Source organism: Puma concolor, chromosome B4, assembly GCF_028749965.1.
Source record: "Puma concolor isolate L17-30 chromosome B4, mPumCon1.1.hap2, whole genome shotgun sequence".
In the NCBI taxonomy this organism is placed as follows: domain Eukaryota; kingdom Metazoa; phylum Chordata; class Mammalia; order Carnivora; family Felidae; genus Puma; species Puma concolor.
This window is the reverse complement of record NC_141673.1, coordinates 107,451,470-107,465,448: the sequence shown is the minus strand read 5'-3', so window position 1 is coordinate 107,465,448 and position 13,979 is coordinate 107,451,470. Positions and strand designations below refer to the sequence as shown.

General features: G+C 46.8%; 1 protein-coding gene across 42 annotated transcripts in view; it reads right to left on the bottom strand.

Moving 5' to 3' along the window:
* CACNA1C (calcium voltage-gated channel subunit alpha1 C) overlaps positions 1 to 13,979 on the bottom strand; it is a 767,747-nt gene that overhangs the window by 597,695 nt on the left and 156,073 nt on the right. For all 42 annotated transcript variants that reach the window (XM_086714435.1, XM_086714443.1, XM_086714446.1 and 39 more), the window contains exons 2-3: positions 9,438 to 9,759; positions 4,704 to 4,809 (exon numbers count right to left, since the gene is read on the bottom strand). In XM_086714435.1, coding sequence (XP_086570561.1) covers positions 4,704 to 4,809; positions 9,438 to 9,759 — 428 coding nt within the window. The remainder of the gene's footprint in view (positions 1 to 4,703; positions 4,810 to 9,437; positions 9,760 to 13,979) is intronic.

Here is a 13,979-nt window from a genome sequence, read left to right as displayed (position 1 = left end):
ATAGTCTAGGCAAAAGGCCACAATGGCACAGGCTGGAATGCTGACAATGGCATGAGGGTAACAACACCACCACTGCCCAGCATAGAGCCCTCACTATGGCACTCTTCTAAGAACCTTACCCGTCTTGTCTCATTAATACTCACAGCAATTCACAAGGTAGATACTGTGATTATGCTCTTCCCACTTTACAGACAAAGAAACAAAGTCACAGGAAGTTTACACAAATGACTTCGAAAATAGAAAGGAAGCTAAATTGGAGATATTGTCAATAGAAATTCCATTTCTGGAAGTCTGCTCAGATGAACACAGTGAGGGGAAGAAGGCGTTCAGGATGACTCCGTGTGACATCAAGGTCAGTCCGTAGAGCCAATGACCAGGCTAAGAGCAAAGGTCAGGAGCAACATTCCTACATGGTTTCTTTTGTTTTCTTTTTTGAGACCGGTTGTGTGATGAGAGCGAGGATAAATCCTATCTGGACTTGTTTGTCTGAAGTGTCTGCAAGACATCCTGGCACATGTCACTGTGTGCCAAGACCATACTGGGCATTTCATGATCACTGTCGGCCTTATTCTTCCCCACAACCCCGCGAGGGAGCATTACTTGCATTTTACAGGCTAGGGAACTGAGGTTCAGAAAGACTAAAATAAACAACTCCACATTAAGATCCAGATTAAGATACAAAGTGGTAAGGCCAAGATATGAACCCATATCAGGCCAACTCAAAGTTTACTCCATCCAAAAAGCCAGTAGCTCCCAAATCTGACTGATCATTAGCTCCCCAACCCTGCCCATGAGGGATTTTCCAAATGCATATTCCCAGACTATGCCCCAGAACTACTCAATCTGAATCAGATCTACCAAAGCACTGGAATCTTTCAGTTTAAGCTCTCCAGGTGTTTGTAATAATCAAGCCAGTTTCAGGAATCACTGCACTGGTCTATGGGCCTCTCTAATGTAGGAAATCCTAGCCCGGGCTTTAGAAAAGAGCTGAGAGCTGGATACATAAGTCTAGGAACAGCATAAAACAGCTAGACAGGGAACATGAAATTGTGGAAGTAGCTGGGCTCACCAAAGGGAGAGCACAAAAAGAGGAAATAAGACAGGCCAGAACACAGACCGGTAAAAGTCCCCATAGAAGACAAGAAGCTAGAAGCAGGAAAAAAAAAGTAAGGGGACTTGATAGTAACTATGTCCAAGGGACAAAAGAGTTTTGCAAAGGGGCACCTCACAACATAAGATGCTGTGGAGAGAAAGGGGAAGAAGAGGGCCCAAATCACAACACTCATATGCATTATATCCAGGGAGCAGAATAATAGCCTGGTCTACAAGTCAGTGTGGGTTTGGCTTGATTGTTTGTTTTAGGGGTTTTCTAATATTCTTGGCCGTCGTGCACTCCTCCCATTAAGTTGATGGCCTGCACTCTCCCAGGGAAGGTATGACACAGTGGAATGCAGGGAACAGGAGTCATACCATGGCTTCAGAGTTCAAAGAGTATAGGTCAGGGCACTGAGAACCATATAGAAGACTACAGGAGGCATCTGCTGGGCAACCTTGCCCCAAACAAAGACCCCAAGATGGCAAACCTGGAAGTATCAGCAAGGAAACAAAAATAAGTGGGGCCCTGGGGTGTGTCCTTGAAAAGGCCTTGAAATCTTCACTGTGTCCCCATTCCTGCAGCCCCAGCATGGCCACAAGAGATCCAGAGCTACAGATCAAGAGACCCCATGCTGGAGAATAAGGGACCACACCGCCTGCAGGGATCAAATACCAAGGCCCTTCCAAGAGGGACAAGTCCTCTTCAATGGTGTGGACTGACCACACAAGAGCAGTGTGTCCCCTTGGCTCCATAATGCAGTGGCCCTAAGCTACAACTACAGGGAAGGGGCTGAGAGCACTTACAGGAATGAGCTTTATGCCACAGGCCAAATGGAGTCACAAATCAGACAGGATGTTCAGTTATAGGAAAGCAAAAACAAGTTGCATTTCTTTCCCTCCTGAGTTTGCCAACTGAGATCCATATCTTTTACTTTCCAGAGATAGAGATGGGAGACAGAGAGCATGGAGCTGAAGAAAGAGCAAAAGCAAACTGGCAGAAGTGGCAAATGCAGGCTCTTGCTAAAAAAAAATTAAAATTAAAAAATTATATATATATATACACACACACACATACACATACATATATATAAGTTCAGGAATGGAGCAGAATTAGAGAAGTGTGTGCATGTGTATGTGTCTATGTGTTTATGTGTCTATGTATGTATATGTGCATGTATGTTTTTGTGTGTATCTGTGGGTATGTGTCTATGTGTATGTCTACTGTGTGCATCTGTGTGTATGGCTGTGTGTGTGTACGTCTGTGTGTATGTCTACATGTCTGTGTAATATACCTGCACATATGTCTGTGTCTGTGTATACATCTGTGTGTATGTCTGTGTGTGTCTATGTATGTATATGTCTCTGTATGTGTGTCTGTGTCCATGTGCATGTCTGTGTCTATCTGTGCATGTTTCTGTGTGTTTGTGTGTGTGTGTACCTATGTGTCTATCTGTGTGTGTTTGTATTTGGGATAAAGGAAATGCTAGCATGCTTCCTTCATTTGGTAAGTCACTGCCCAAGCCATGGCTTGAAAGAGGTGGGAATTGATCTAGCACGTAGAAGCCCCTTTTCAACTCTTCACACTTTGCTCTGCAACCCCCCCAAACTCCTAGTGTAATGTCACTGACAAATTTCACTGGCTGTCCCCATCACCCCTTTCCCTCCACCTATCTAACCTCCCCTTCATTTGCAAGGTATAAAAGAGCAACAAGCAGCTGATGTTGGGAGGCATTGAAAGGCCTGGGTTTCCATGCTGGTATTATTCTTTTTTATAAAAACAGCTTTATTGAGGTATAATTTACATACCATAAAAATCACCCATTGTTAAATATATGACTCAATGATTTTTAGTACAGTTATACAGCTGTGCAACCATACTACCATCCCACTTTAGAACACCTCCATCACTCTGTGGTGTGATTTTAAAACTCCACTGTCCCTCCAGCAGTCTCTGCACTCGGCGACCTCCACCCCAGCTCCAGGGTAAGTCCAACACAACCCCCTCCCCTCATTGTCCTGCCAGCCCCTCTGTTCCCGTGCAGCCAGCCCAGGCTTCCCTCTCTGTGCTGCTAATCCCCCCAGGGAGCTCCGACAGGAGGGGCTGGGGCATAAAATAAACACAAACTCTCTAGCCACTTTCCCCACTGCTTTTGCCTAGAGTACACCCAAAGCTTCACTGGCTTCAGAATAAGACACAGATTCTTTTTTTTTTTTCTTAAGTTGCAGATTAAGTGCTAAGCTGCAGGGGTTTCGGGTGGGCTGTGGTGGGGGGAGGGAGGTGGACACAGAGACAAGTATAACTGATGGAAGATGCTCCAGCTTTTCCAAGGGCCGTTTGGGAGACACTCCTGCTTGTATTTATTCTGACACAGTAAAGATTTCTTGCCTGTTAAGAGACAAGGTCATGCCTCAGAAGGCCGCATGGACTGCTAATGCTCTGCCTGCCTGCTGACTCTGGCCATGTCATCACTCGGAGCTCACTGGCCAGCTAGGGAACCTGTCCCCAACACGTAGCCCAAGCCAAGCCATAAGACGCAGCAGCCCGGCTCACACCATAACATCTTACCCAATATGGAGCTGGGGCCAATCGTCAGAACTGGGGAAAACAGGGGAGAAGTTTCAAATGTGCATCAGATCTATTTGCTGAAGGGGCTAAAGAAAATGTCAAAGGTTAAAAAGCAAAAGAATTACACCCATGATACCATCAGGAGCCAGCAACAACAGAAAGGAGAATTCTGTAACCCTCCTGCTTCTTTTCAAAACGATCTCATCAGACAGCCCAATCTCGCTAATTAGAGGAAGGTGCTGATGAGGGGAAAAGATGCACTTGGAATCACAGGAAAAGTTATGGTGTCTCTGCCGGGGGAGGGGGAGAGAGGCAGGATCTTCCTACCGCCTGCAGCAGAGGCATCCTGGAGTGCCCTGATTTTGCCAACTGCATTCCAGAACTCTTTTCCTCCCATGCCCAGACAGAGCAAAGGCCTCTGTAATGACTTCACGCTCAGCCAAAAGTAAACACACTCTGCGCTTTTTCCATGGACAAATTCTAACCCCAAATTGCCAGCACTGGCCTCCCAACAGTCCAAATGGAAAGCCGCCTTTCCCAAGAAAATAAAACCCTTTCAACTAAATAATACATCTTGGCTGCAAAAGGAAACTTTCCTAAAAGCTTCCTAGAAATTACTTCTCGTGCAGTGATACTACAGATCACCTGAGCAAACCCTACCAATGGGACACAGTCACTTAAAATAAGTAACAAATGATCCAAGATGAAAGCTTGCGCCTGCAAACACCTGCACGTGCAACTTATGCAGCACATTTTGTAGCCCTCAACACACACACATACACACACACACACACACACACACACACACAGAGCACACATCTCACCACCACCTAATTGGAATATTTTTTCTGAAAACAGGCTGTGATAAGACAGGTGCTGATTTGAATAGACAGCAATAGCACTTGAGATCTGAGCACAGCAGCACTTTTGCGCATGTCAAACACACATGTCACTTCTCCCCACATTCCACCTTGAATCCATGTGATCCAAGCTCAGTCCTGCACCGAGGGAGAAAAGCAGAGACTTGGGATGGTGGACTTACCAGGTTGGAATTGGTGGCATTGGAGTCATCTTCTGGAAAGGGAATATAGATCGCTAAGGCCACACAATTGGCAAAAATAGTCAGTAAAATAATTATTTCAAATGGTCTGAGGAAGGGAGTTAAGGAAGTCAAGGCCACAGAAGGCATAAGTGAAACAAACATACACATATATATTTTAAAATGAATCAAAGATTCATAAGAATTTTGTTTGAACAATACATTCCAAGCCCCTTGTATTCTGAGAAGAAACATATGCCTTTTAAAGTGCTTCTAATGGGTCCCCGCCAAAATTTTTCCTAATATGTCAAAAGCAGTGGAGGCCAGTCGCGTGCCAGAGTAAACACACATTTCTAAAAACTTTTTTCTTCTTCTTTTATTTATTTAGATTGCACTGGACTTCATTTTCCCTCATGTGTGCTCGGGGGTGCTTTTACAGAGCAGTGCCTGCTCCAGTTGGGACAGGCTGTCCCCTAGACACCTCTTTTCCCGTGGCTTCCATGCTGCCACCCAGGGACTCAAGCTATGGTTGGGAGAGGTGAGATAGTAGATTTAAGGCAGACTTGACTTCAAGATTTTTCATTGAAATTTGGAGATTCAGATCTTTTAATCTGAAGTTTAGAGTGTTTTTTCCCCTTTCTACTTTATCTTCTGACACCTTCCACAGAACCTGAAGATGGCTGGGGGCTCTGGACCCTCAAGAGCACAGCAGCATGTATACTGTGCATTTAGGGCAGGACAGCCATCTTTGCTCCAAGACACAGCTCCACATGGAATACCTTACCTCTCTTTAGTCTGTGGAGGCCTTGCCTTCAGTGGGCAAGGCTGACATCTAGATCTTCATGACTTTTCCGTTGGCGTGTGCTGGGATCTAGAGGGACAAGCTGGTTCACTCACCAATGGCAGTGCACTTGGTGCACTGTACCAGATTTGTTCTTGTACCAGATTTTTTTATCAAAATTCCAGAAAGAACACATTCTCAAGAAAAAAATGACCTAATATGATAAGGGTCCTTCTACCCTGCACCCACAAATGAAGGCCAGAAAGGGGAAACTTCAGAGGAAGGCCAGTTTATGCTCTTCCAGCCCCGTCTCCCCCTACCCCCATAACACTGCCAGGTTTCCAGGCTTGCCCATGGGACCTAACAGGAAGAGGAAGGGAAAGAGGATGGGAATCCTGGAAGAAGGGACCAACTTCCTCTCCCAGGGAAACCTGTACTCACAAAGTTAATAAATCAAAGCAGGGAGAAAGACCTTAGAGATTATCTAGTCCAAACCTCTGAGGCCCAGAAGACCTGAGAAACTTTCTGAAGACTTCACAGCAGGTACTTCCCAGTCAGGACTAGAACCCAGATTCCCTGACTACAGAGTCCAGGGTTCATTCTCCTACCTTGAATGGCCTCTGACCTGTGTTAACAGGGCAATTCTGGGCCTGGAAGGCATCTTAGTCAAGGCTTTAGCTGCTGTGCTAGTTATTGATCCCCCTCAGCCCTATGGGCATAGCTGAGGGTCCATTTACCCAGCATACCTCATGAAGGCTGCCATTTTCTACGTGTGCCTTGATATCCACAAGATGGTAGGCAGCAGACCTGCCTAACCTCCCAGACTGACAGGTACAGAAAGTAAAACAACCTCTCCCAGATTCCAAGCTGACAAATAGCAGAGCCAGGTCCAGAAACAGACCTACTGACTATCTTTTCCAATATGTGCTGCCCCTTGAGTTGGCCAAGGAACTAGTGATAACAGTGGTGATGCCAATGATGACAGTGATGGCAACAGGAAGGACAGTAGCTAACATCTGAGAGCTTACTCTGTGCCAGGCTCTTTTCTAACTGCTCCATACAAACACCCTGAGTGACTGAGTATAAAATTGTCATCCCTATTTCCAAATGAGGACAGTGGGGCACAGAAAGGTGAGATGTTAACTTGCCCAACATCACATAGCCTGTGGCAGAATGGGATTCAAACATAGGAAGTCTCGTTCCAAAGTCTGAGTTTGTAAGGACTACTCTATGCTGATATATCCTGAAGTTACCCTTAAGCATTTTTAGGGAGTTAGCACTTTATTCCTCCTATCACAAAACCTCTTCCCTTCTAGCCCTTTCCCCATCTGCTTAGGAAAGTGACATTCGACCTAGGGGCTGCTCAGTTTCATTCCCATCATCTGGTCCCTTGTGCTCCTCCCACCAGGGTGATAGCACATCAGTTCAGCTAAGCCAGACCTCATGCATCCAATCCTCAAATGTCAACTTGTTCCTTCCACCAAAGCGGGTGATGGCTAAGCTTGGGGTGTCTCTTACACTATCAGTTCTACATCCTCTGCCAATCCAGGCTATCCATCCATCATCTTATGCTAAAAGTCCCTGCTACTTCTAGAAAAGATAATGTGTAAAGAAACCAATCAGGCAGATAAGAAAAGCCATCAGCTGCAGAGTGGAGGAGAACCCAGGTTGAGACCTGGAGGCGTACTATATCACCCTGTGGCAGCCAGACCAGTTTTAAAACTGTCTTCCCTTCTTAATGACAGCATCAGATTCCACTCTTTCAAGGAACACTGACTAGCTAATACACCAGACCATCTCTTTACCTGTCCAGTTACCCTTCCAAGGCAATCTAAGAATGCTACCCAACTAGCACTGCTGAGGCTGGGCCCACTTCCTTTCCTGCAGTGAGGAGGGCACAGTCACCCAGGTGGTGTGGCTGCAGCACCCCTCTGCCCAGCATGGGGGTGCAGTGAGGTGGCTGGGTCCACAGGTGGCACACCAGGTAACTGCCTTGTTAACACTGCTGCTGACCCAGTCAAGGGTCTTTTCATGAATCCCAGACTCAGGCCTCATGGGGCTTTCTGACCAGTTTCCATGGACAACACATCAGACATTTTCATTACAAAGCCCCCATTCTCCCACACTTCCCTGTCAGGCCCTGTGTACTGCTATCTCCTCTCTTCCCTTTCTCCCAGGCTACTATGGCACCTGGCACTTCATTCTGCACTCAGTGCTCCTTGTCAGGGAGCTGTCCATCCCAGGAGAGGAAGAACAGACTTGAAGTTAACTAGTACTCACTGAATACATCCCCTGACATAGCTTTTCTGAAAATGCTTCCACATGCACGGACTCTGCAGCCCTTGTTAATTCTCTGGTTATTCCCTATTAAAGATGAGAAAAGTGGACCCATGACCACTCAAGAACACAGGAGGCATGGCCATGATGGGAGTGGTTCAGGCTCCAGATCCAGGTGCCACTGTGTCCCAGTGGGCTGGATGGTGTTCCCCTGAACATCTACCCTGGTACCTATCCTCTATACTATGGGTGCATGGGGAATGGGAAATGTATGGATCTGGGACTTGGGGAACCTCAATTTGAAACCCAGCTCTGTCCATTGCAGGCTATGTGATCTGACCAAGTTCTTCAGCTTCTCCAGGCCTCAGTGCCCTCCCCTTTGGGGGAGCCTGACCTGCACGGCCCCCACCTTTCCCACTCTGTGGTTCTGATTGAGCAGTTATGACAGCAGCATAAGGAGGTTGTGCAGAGCCGAGCCTCTCACCCAGTCATCTGGGAACTGGAAGCATGCTTGGCCACTCAGGACAGACGGCCAGCTTGCACTGCATTCTCATAAAGTTATTTTTGAGTGGAGGGGCTCAAACATTTATAGAACTGACATTTATTGCTAAACAGAAGCTCTTCTCTCCGGAGCCATCTTCTTTTGCCTTTCAACCACTACCCAAGACTTTTAAATCCTTCTATGGAAAGTCATGAATAACACCAAACACTCCCATCCTGAGCCCCGGAAGACATGGTAGCCCTGCCTGCATGAACTCTTATTATGGAAATGCCCAAAACTAAGTGCCAGAGGTCTAGTCCTGTCTGTCACTGACCATATGACCATATGGAGTTCAATGTCATCACTGGGGAAAGTCAGAGGTGGCCCTACTGATCTTGAAGCTCCTATCAATCTCCACCAACCCACAATTCCCAGGACATTAAGGGGCCTATAATTCCACAGTGAGAGTCTGGCCCTTCAAAGTCATTTTCTCTGAAGGACCCACTCACTGGGCTCTATACATACAAAGTGGATCTGTGTTGAAACCTCCAGGCCAGCGTTCTCCACTTTGGCTATACATCAGAATGATGTGGAGAGTTTTAGAATTATGCCTGAGTGGGGATCAGGCACCTGTATTTTGTTACAACATTCAGGTGATGCTAATGTGCAGCCAAGTTTGAGAACCACTGTTCCTAAGCTTTGAACCAAGAACCAGGGTCACTGACCACTACCGTCTTGCACCTCTTGGGCTCTTTCACACTAGAGAGAGGGGAGGTCATCAAACTACGCCAGTGCCATAACAAGGGAGGTAAAGAAGGCTATGGAGTAGCAGCATGTAACCACTATTAACCCAACACACCTGGAAAGGCTCAGCTGGGTGAGATGATATTTCATAACCTCTTAGGATCATTTTCTCAAATGTTGCTTATCGTATGAAAAAATATATGAAAAAGATACCCTGCTTGTTATTCCAGCAGATTCCTGGGCCCTGTCCCCAGACATCCTGATTCATCAAGTCTAGGGCAGGGCCTAAAATTCTGCATTCAAACAGCGCCCCAGTGATGAAGAAGCAGTAGGTCTGAGAGCCACTTTGTAGGCTCAGCTCAGCCAACACAGCTCACTACCTGGTGGCATTTGTGGGGCTGGCCCCGCCAGGGCTCCCAGGGGCCCCCTGCCCAACCCAGAGCACAAAGGATATTTCCATTCGACGATGCTGATGCACGCCCTCCTGATGGGGTTCTTCAGAGTCAGGCAGAGCAGGGCACGGGGCGGGCGTGTGGCAGTCGTGCTGCCCTGCTTCTTGGGTTTCCCATATTGCTGCCGCTTCCGCTGTGTGGAGCTGATGGTGGAGATGGTTGCATTGCCAGCGCTGCCCATCAGCTTAGCCTGCCGGGCCGCATCGATGGCTGCCTGCCAGGACAAGGCTGCCCCGGGCGTTGGGATGTGCTCGGGGGCGAGCCCCGCAGCCGCATTGGCATTCATGTTGGCGTGAGCTGCACGCGGGCTCCCATAGTTGGAACCTGCAGGAGGAGAGGACAGAGGACGGCAGTTACTAGGGAGAAGACAGGAGAGCTAGGAAAAGGAACCCAGACTTGAGATTTTTTAAAAAATCTTATTTTAAATGATTGCAAGAAACTGGGAGATGACGCATGAAAACATTAATGTGTGATGCTGAGAAAAAGAGTCAGGAAAACTATTCTGGTTGCAATTCAGCTGTGTGACCCTGGACATGTCACTCCTCCTCTCTAGTTTCACTGATTCATTTTAGGCGACAAGACATAAGATGTATGCATTACAGCATGCATGTATGGTACGTGTATGCACCCAGGAGCACCGAGCAAGGGAGAAAAGGAGGACACAGAAAACAGTACATGTGCAAGATATGTCTATTAAAACACATATTTATAAGAACACATGCAAATAAAGGATATTCATAAATATAACAGAAGGTTGTTTAAGGAAAGTTAGGAGTAAAAAAGGAAAGTAGGATATGGGGATACAAAGGAAGAATGGATGAATGAGTGAATGAATGAGAGTCATTGCATGAAGCAATGATGGCAAACGTACAATGAATTGAAGAGTGTAATTCACTCAGGTCTCTACCCAAGTTCCAAAAATAAAAATAGTATAATAAAAGAAAGGCACTGGACCAAAGTAAGATTATATCCTGGTACCTTAAACCTATCTAGGCAATGAGTGTTGGTTGGATACGAGGGGGTAGGGGCCTGTAGTGGTTTTAAATTATGTCAGCAAATCTTTGACATCCCTCCCATTAAGAAAGAGGACCTATGTCCTTTCCTTCTGAAATGGGATTTGTCTCGGGTGACTGTTTTGACCAATAAAGTACAGCAGAATGACAGTACATCACTTCTAAAACTAGGTCCAAAATATGCAGTGTAAGCCCTGTGGCTTCCGTGTGGTGAGGAAGCCCAAACTAGCTTACATGGAGAGACCACATGCAAAGAGAGAGACTCCCAGCCAGCCCCCAGATGCTCCAGTCACCATCTGACTGCAACCCCATGAGAGACCCAAGAAATTCCTGACCCACAGAAACTGTGGGAGACAGCAAGGTATTTGCTGCTATCAGCCACTTTGTTTTGGGGTGATTCATTATATAGCATTTGATATCTGGGAAGCGGAGCTCTGTATGACAAGGATTGACAGGGTGGGGTAGAGGGACACTGTCAGGAAGGAAACCTGGGTAGAAACCAGTGAAATCCAGAACACAGGCATCTGCACTTCTCTGATTTAAAGGCACCTAGAGCCTTCGAGACTGCCCCCAAGACACAATGCATACTTTCTGGGCACTCTTCAGTCTGATCAGCTGGATTCCTCACCCTAGAATCCTACAAGGTTCACCCAGGATCAGCTCAGCCTGGGCCCAGACCTGAATGCCCCAGGACAGATGCGTGACCTGGAGACTTGTCACCTGGTTGGGTGCCACAGGATCAAGAGTAGCAGCAGAGAATGGGGTGGCAGTGTGGGGCAGTGAGCCTGGCACCTGGATGCCACATCAGTTGCCATCAGCGACTGTGGCTGGAGCAAGCAAACCAGTTGCATATGCATGTCACCTCCAAACCTCTTCACAATGACCCTCTTCTCTGTTCAGTATACACAAGGCTCTTCCAGGGAAACTGCTGGGCCCAAAACAAACTGCCTTGTGGAGCCCCTTCCCTCTCCTCGCCACAACTCACTAGTATTCAGATGAACACTTAGCACCTCTCCCTACTCTTATCTTGGATTGAGCCTTCTGTGTTTGACCCTCAATATAACTTTTGTTCCCACTGTGACCTGCTATCTAGACCCTATCACCACCACCACCAGCCCTGTCACCCCACAGGGGATAAGCAATGACCCATTTTAGCCAGACAGAATGCAGACATACTCTGTCCTAGAGACAGACTCTAGCAACCTCATTGGTCTCCTGCATCTAGCCATGTCTGACATTAGCCTTACCCTGAGCCTTCGGGTTATATTACTTAAGTAACTCAGTGCTAACTCAAATTGAGTTTCTATCCTTTGCAACCAAAAAAGACCTGACCAATATGCCTGCTCAATACAACAAAGCTTGTACCTGTCTGGGCTGTCATTTCTGCTAAATTCCAAAATCTATGTCCTTTCCATCATCACACCAGTGACAGACAGTAAATAAGTTTTCACTCTTATGCCAACTGATTGACTTGACTGCCCAAAAGGTTGTACCTAAAGGATTCAGAGTCTTCTCTGACTACAAAGAAAAGTATATTGTGATAGATTAGTGATGTCTGCCATGGGCACAAAGGGTAGGAAATGGTATCACAGATGCCACGAATTTACCACCCCTGTTATGATACCAAGATGAGCACATCAGTTCTTCTTTAGTACCAGCTGGTCTACAGCCTTCTTGTCCTGACAGTTGCCTCCTGCACTATTGCCATCTGGTTGCTGTAGCATTAGAGCCCCACCCCCAGTCCCCAGGGCCTGGAAAATTGCCTCTTTGCTATACTCAATTCATGGCTATATTCTCAACATGACACTGACTCCTGCCTCCCCATATATTCCATTCACCTTCCTCTTTTCCTCTGCTCCAGCTGCTCTGGGCAGCTGCTGCACCCCCAGGGGTAAAGTATTTTAACTGGAATGTCAGGATCATGGAGAACCCAATACTTCCTATGAGAAGTCTTCTCTCTCTCTCACGCACCTTGCCATTGCCCTCCCTACACTCATTGTGTGGATCATAGGCATAAAGCAAGGAAGGCCCCCAATAAGGCTGGGCCTTCACTTTCTTATACTACCCCAGAGGAAAAAACTAGAAGAGAGGATTTGAATTAATAAGGGCACCCGAAGCATGAGAGCTAGAAGCATTCATATCTCCATTTAACACATAAGAAAACAAAGGAGCGTGTGACTCATTAAAGGTCACAAAGTGAGACAATGAGAGATTTCAGCAGCATGCACAGCACTCATAGTTAACTGCTAGACTATACTCCGCCTCCTCAGAATTCACACATGTACCCCACAGGCATATACACGTGTGTGCCCACCACCATGGCCACGAGCAGAGCACACATCTCCTACTGGGTTTGTGGGCCTTGATGGTGAAGGGGCTGCATTTCTTTTTTGTTTGTTTTTAATGTTAGTTAATTAGTTTGTTTATTTTGAAAGAGAGAAATAGAGAGTGAGCAGGGGAGGGGCAGAGAGAGAAGAAGACAGAATCCCAAGCAGGCTCCACACTGTCAGCACGGACCCCGATGCGAGGTCAAATGCACGAACCATGAGATCATGACCTGAGCCAAAATCAAGAGTTGGGCACTCAACCAACTGAGCCACCCAGAGGACCTGAAGGGGCTGCATTTCTGACCTAAGAACATCCTTTATGTTTGGTATGATCTTCACAGGAAGGATTCTACTATGTAACTAGCCCCTTCAGTAACCCTTGGGGTGCCTCTGGGATGAATGAAAGGGGAAGGTGTCCCTTTTTCTATCAACTGTGTTGGAATGACCAGTAAACAGTGGCCTGATCTCATTTCTTACTGGGTTCACCAGGGTTGGAATTCTAATGTTATCCATTCCATCTGTGGTATATAATTTTTCCTTACTAGACTCTCTGCTTGGCATTGACAACACTTAATGGACTCTATTGTAGTTCCTCGACTAACTTCTCCTCCCTCACATGCATAAAAGCAGCCATGTCTCCACCACTGTCAGCCTCTCCAGACTCCAATTCTCTTCTCACAAGCCCTCAGCACCTCACACCTTCCCGCAGATCACTGTCTTCAAACTCTAATCTTCATACTATCTCTAAGCACTGTCTTAATCCTCCTCTCTCCTACCACTTGCCAGTTTGAAAAGCCAAGCAATCCTGGGAAGAAGGCAGGAAGCACCAGCATGAGAACACATCCATTGCCTCAGAAAGGCTGTGGGGTTGGGGGGGGGGGGGAGGGTTACGTCCTATGCACCTTGAGCTGTTGACATTGAGAGCAAGATGACTGTGGCTCCACAGAGCCAATACGTGGTTTTGAAAGCCATGTCTTGGCAAGCTGACTTCTGAGCCACCCTGCACCATGGGTGACCTTATTTATATTCCCAGAGCACAAGGACCTCTCTGGAGCACACCATCTGGAGAAAGCACATACAAATAAGTCCATAGGGAAAAATGGAATGTCAACCTCTCCCTAGCCAAAGAACAAAACAACAACAACAACAACAACAACAACAACAAAAAACAGCCTTCATTATTTTGGTCCTGGAAGCTCTGAGC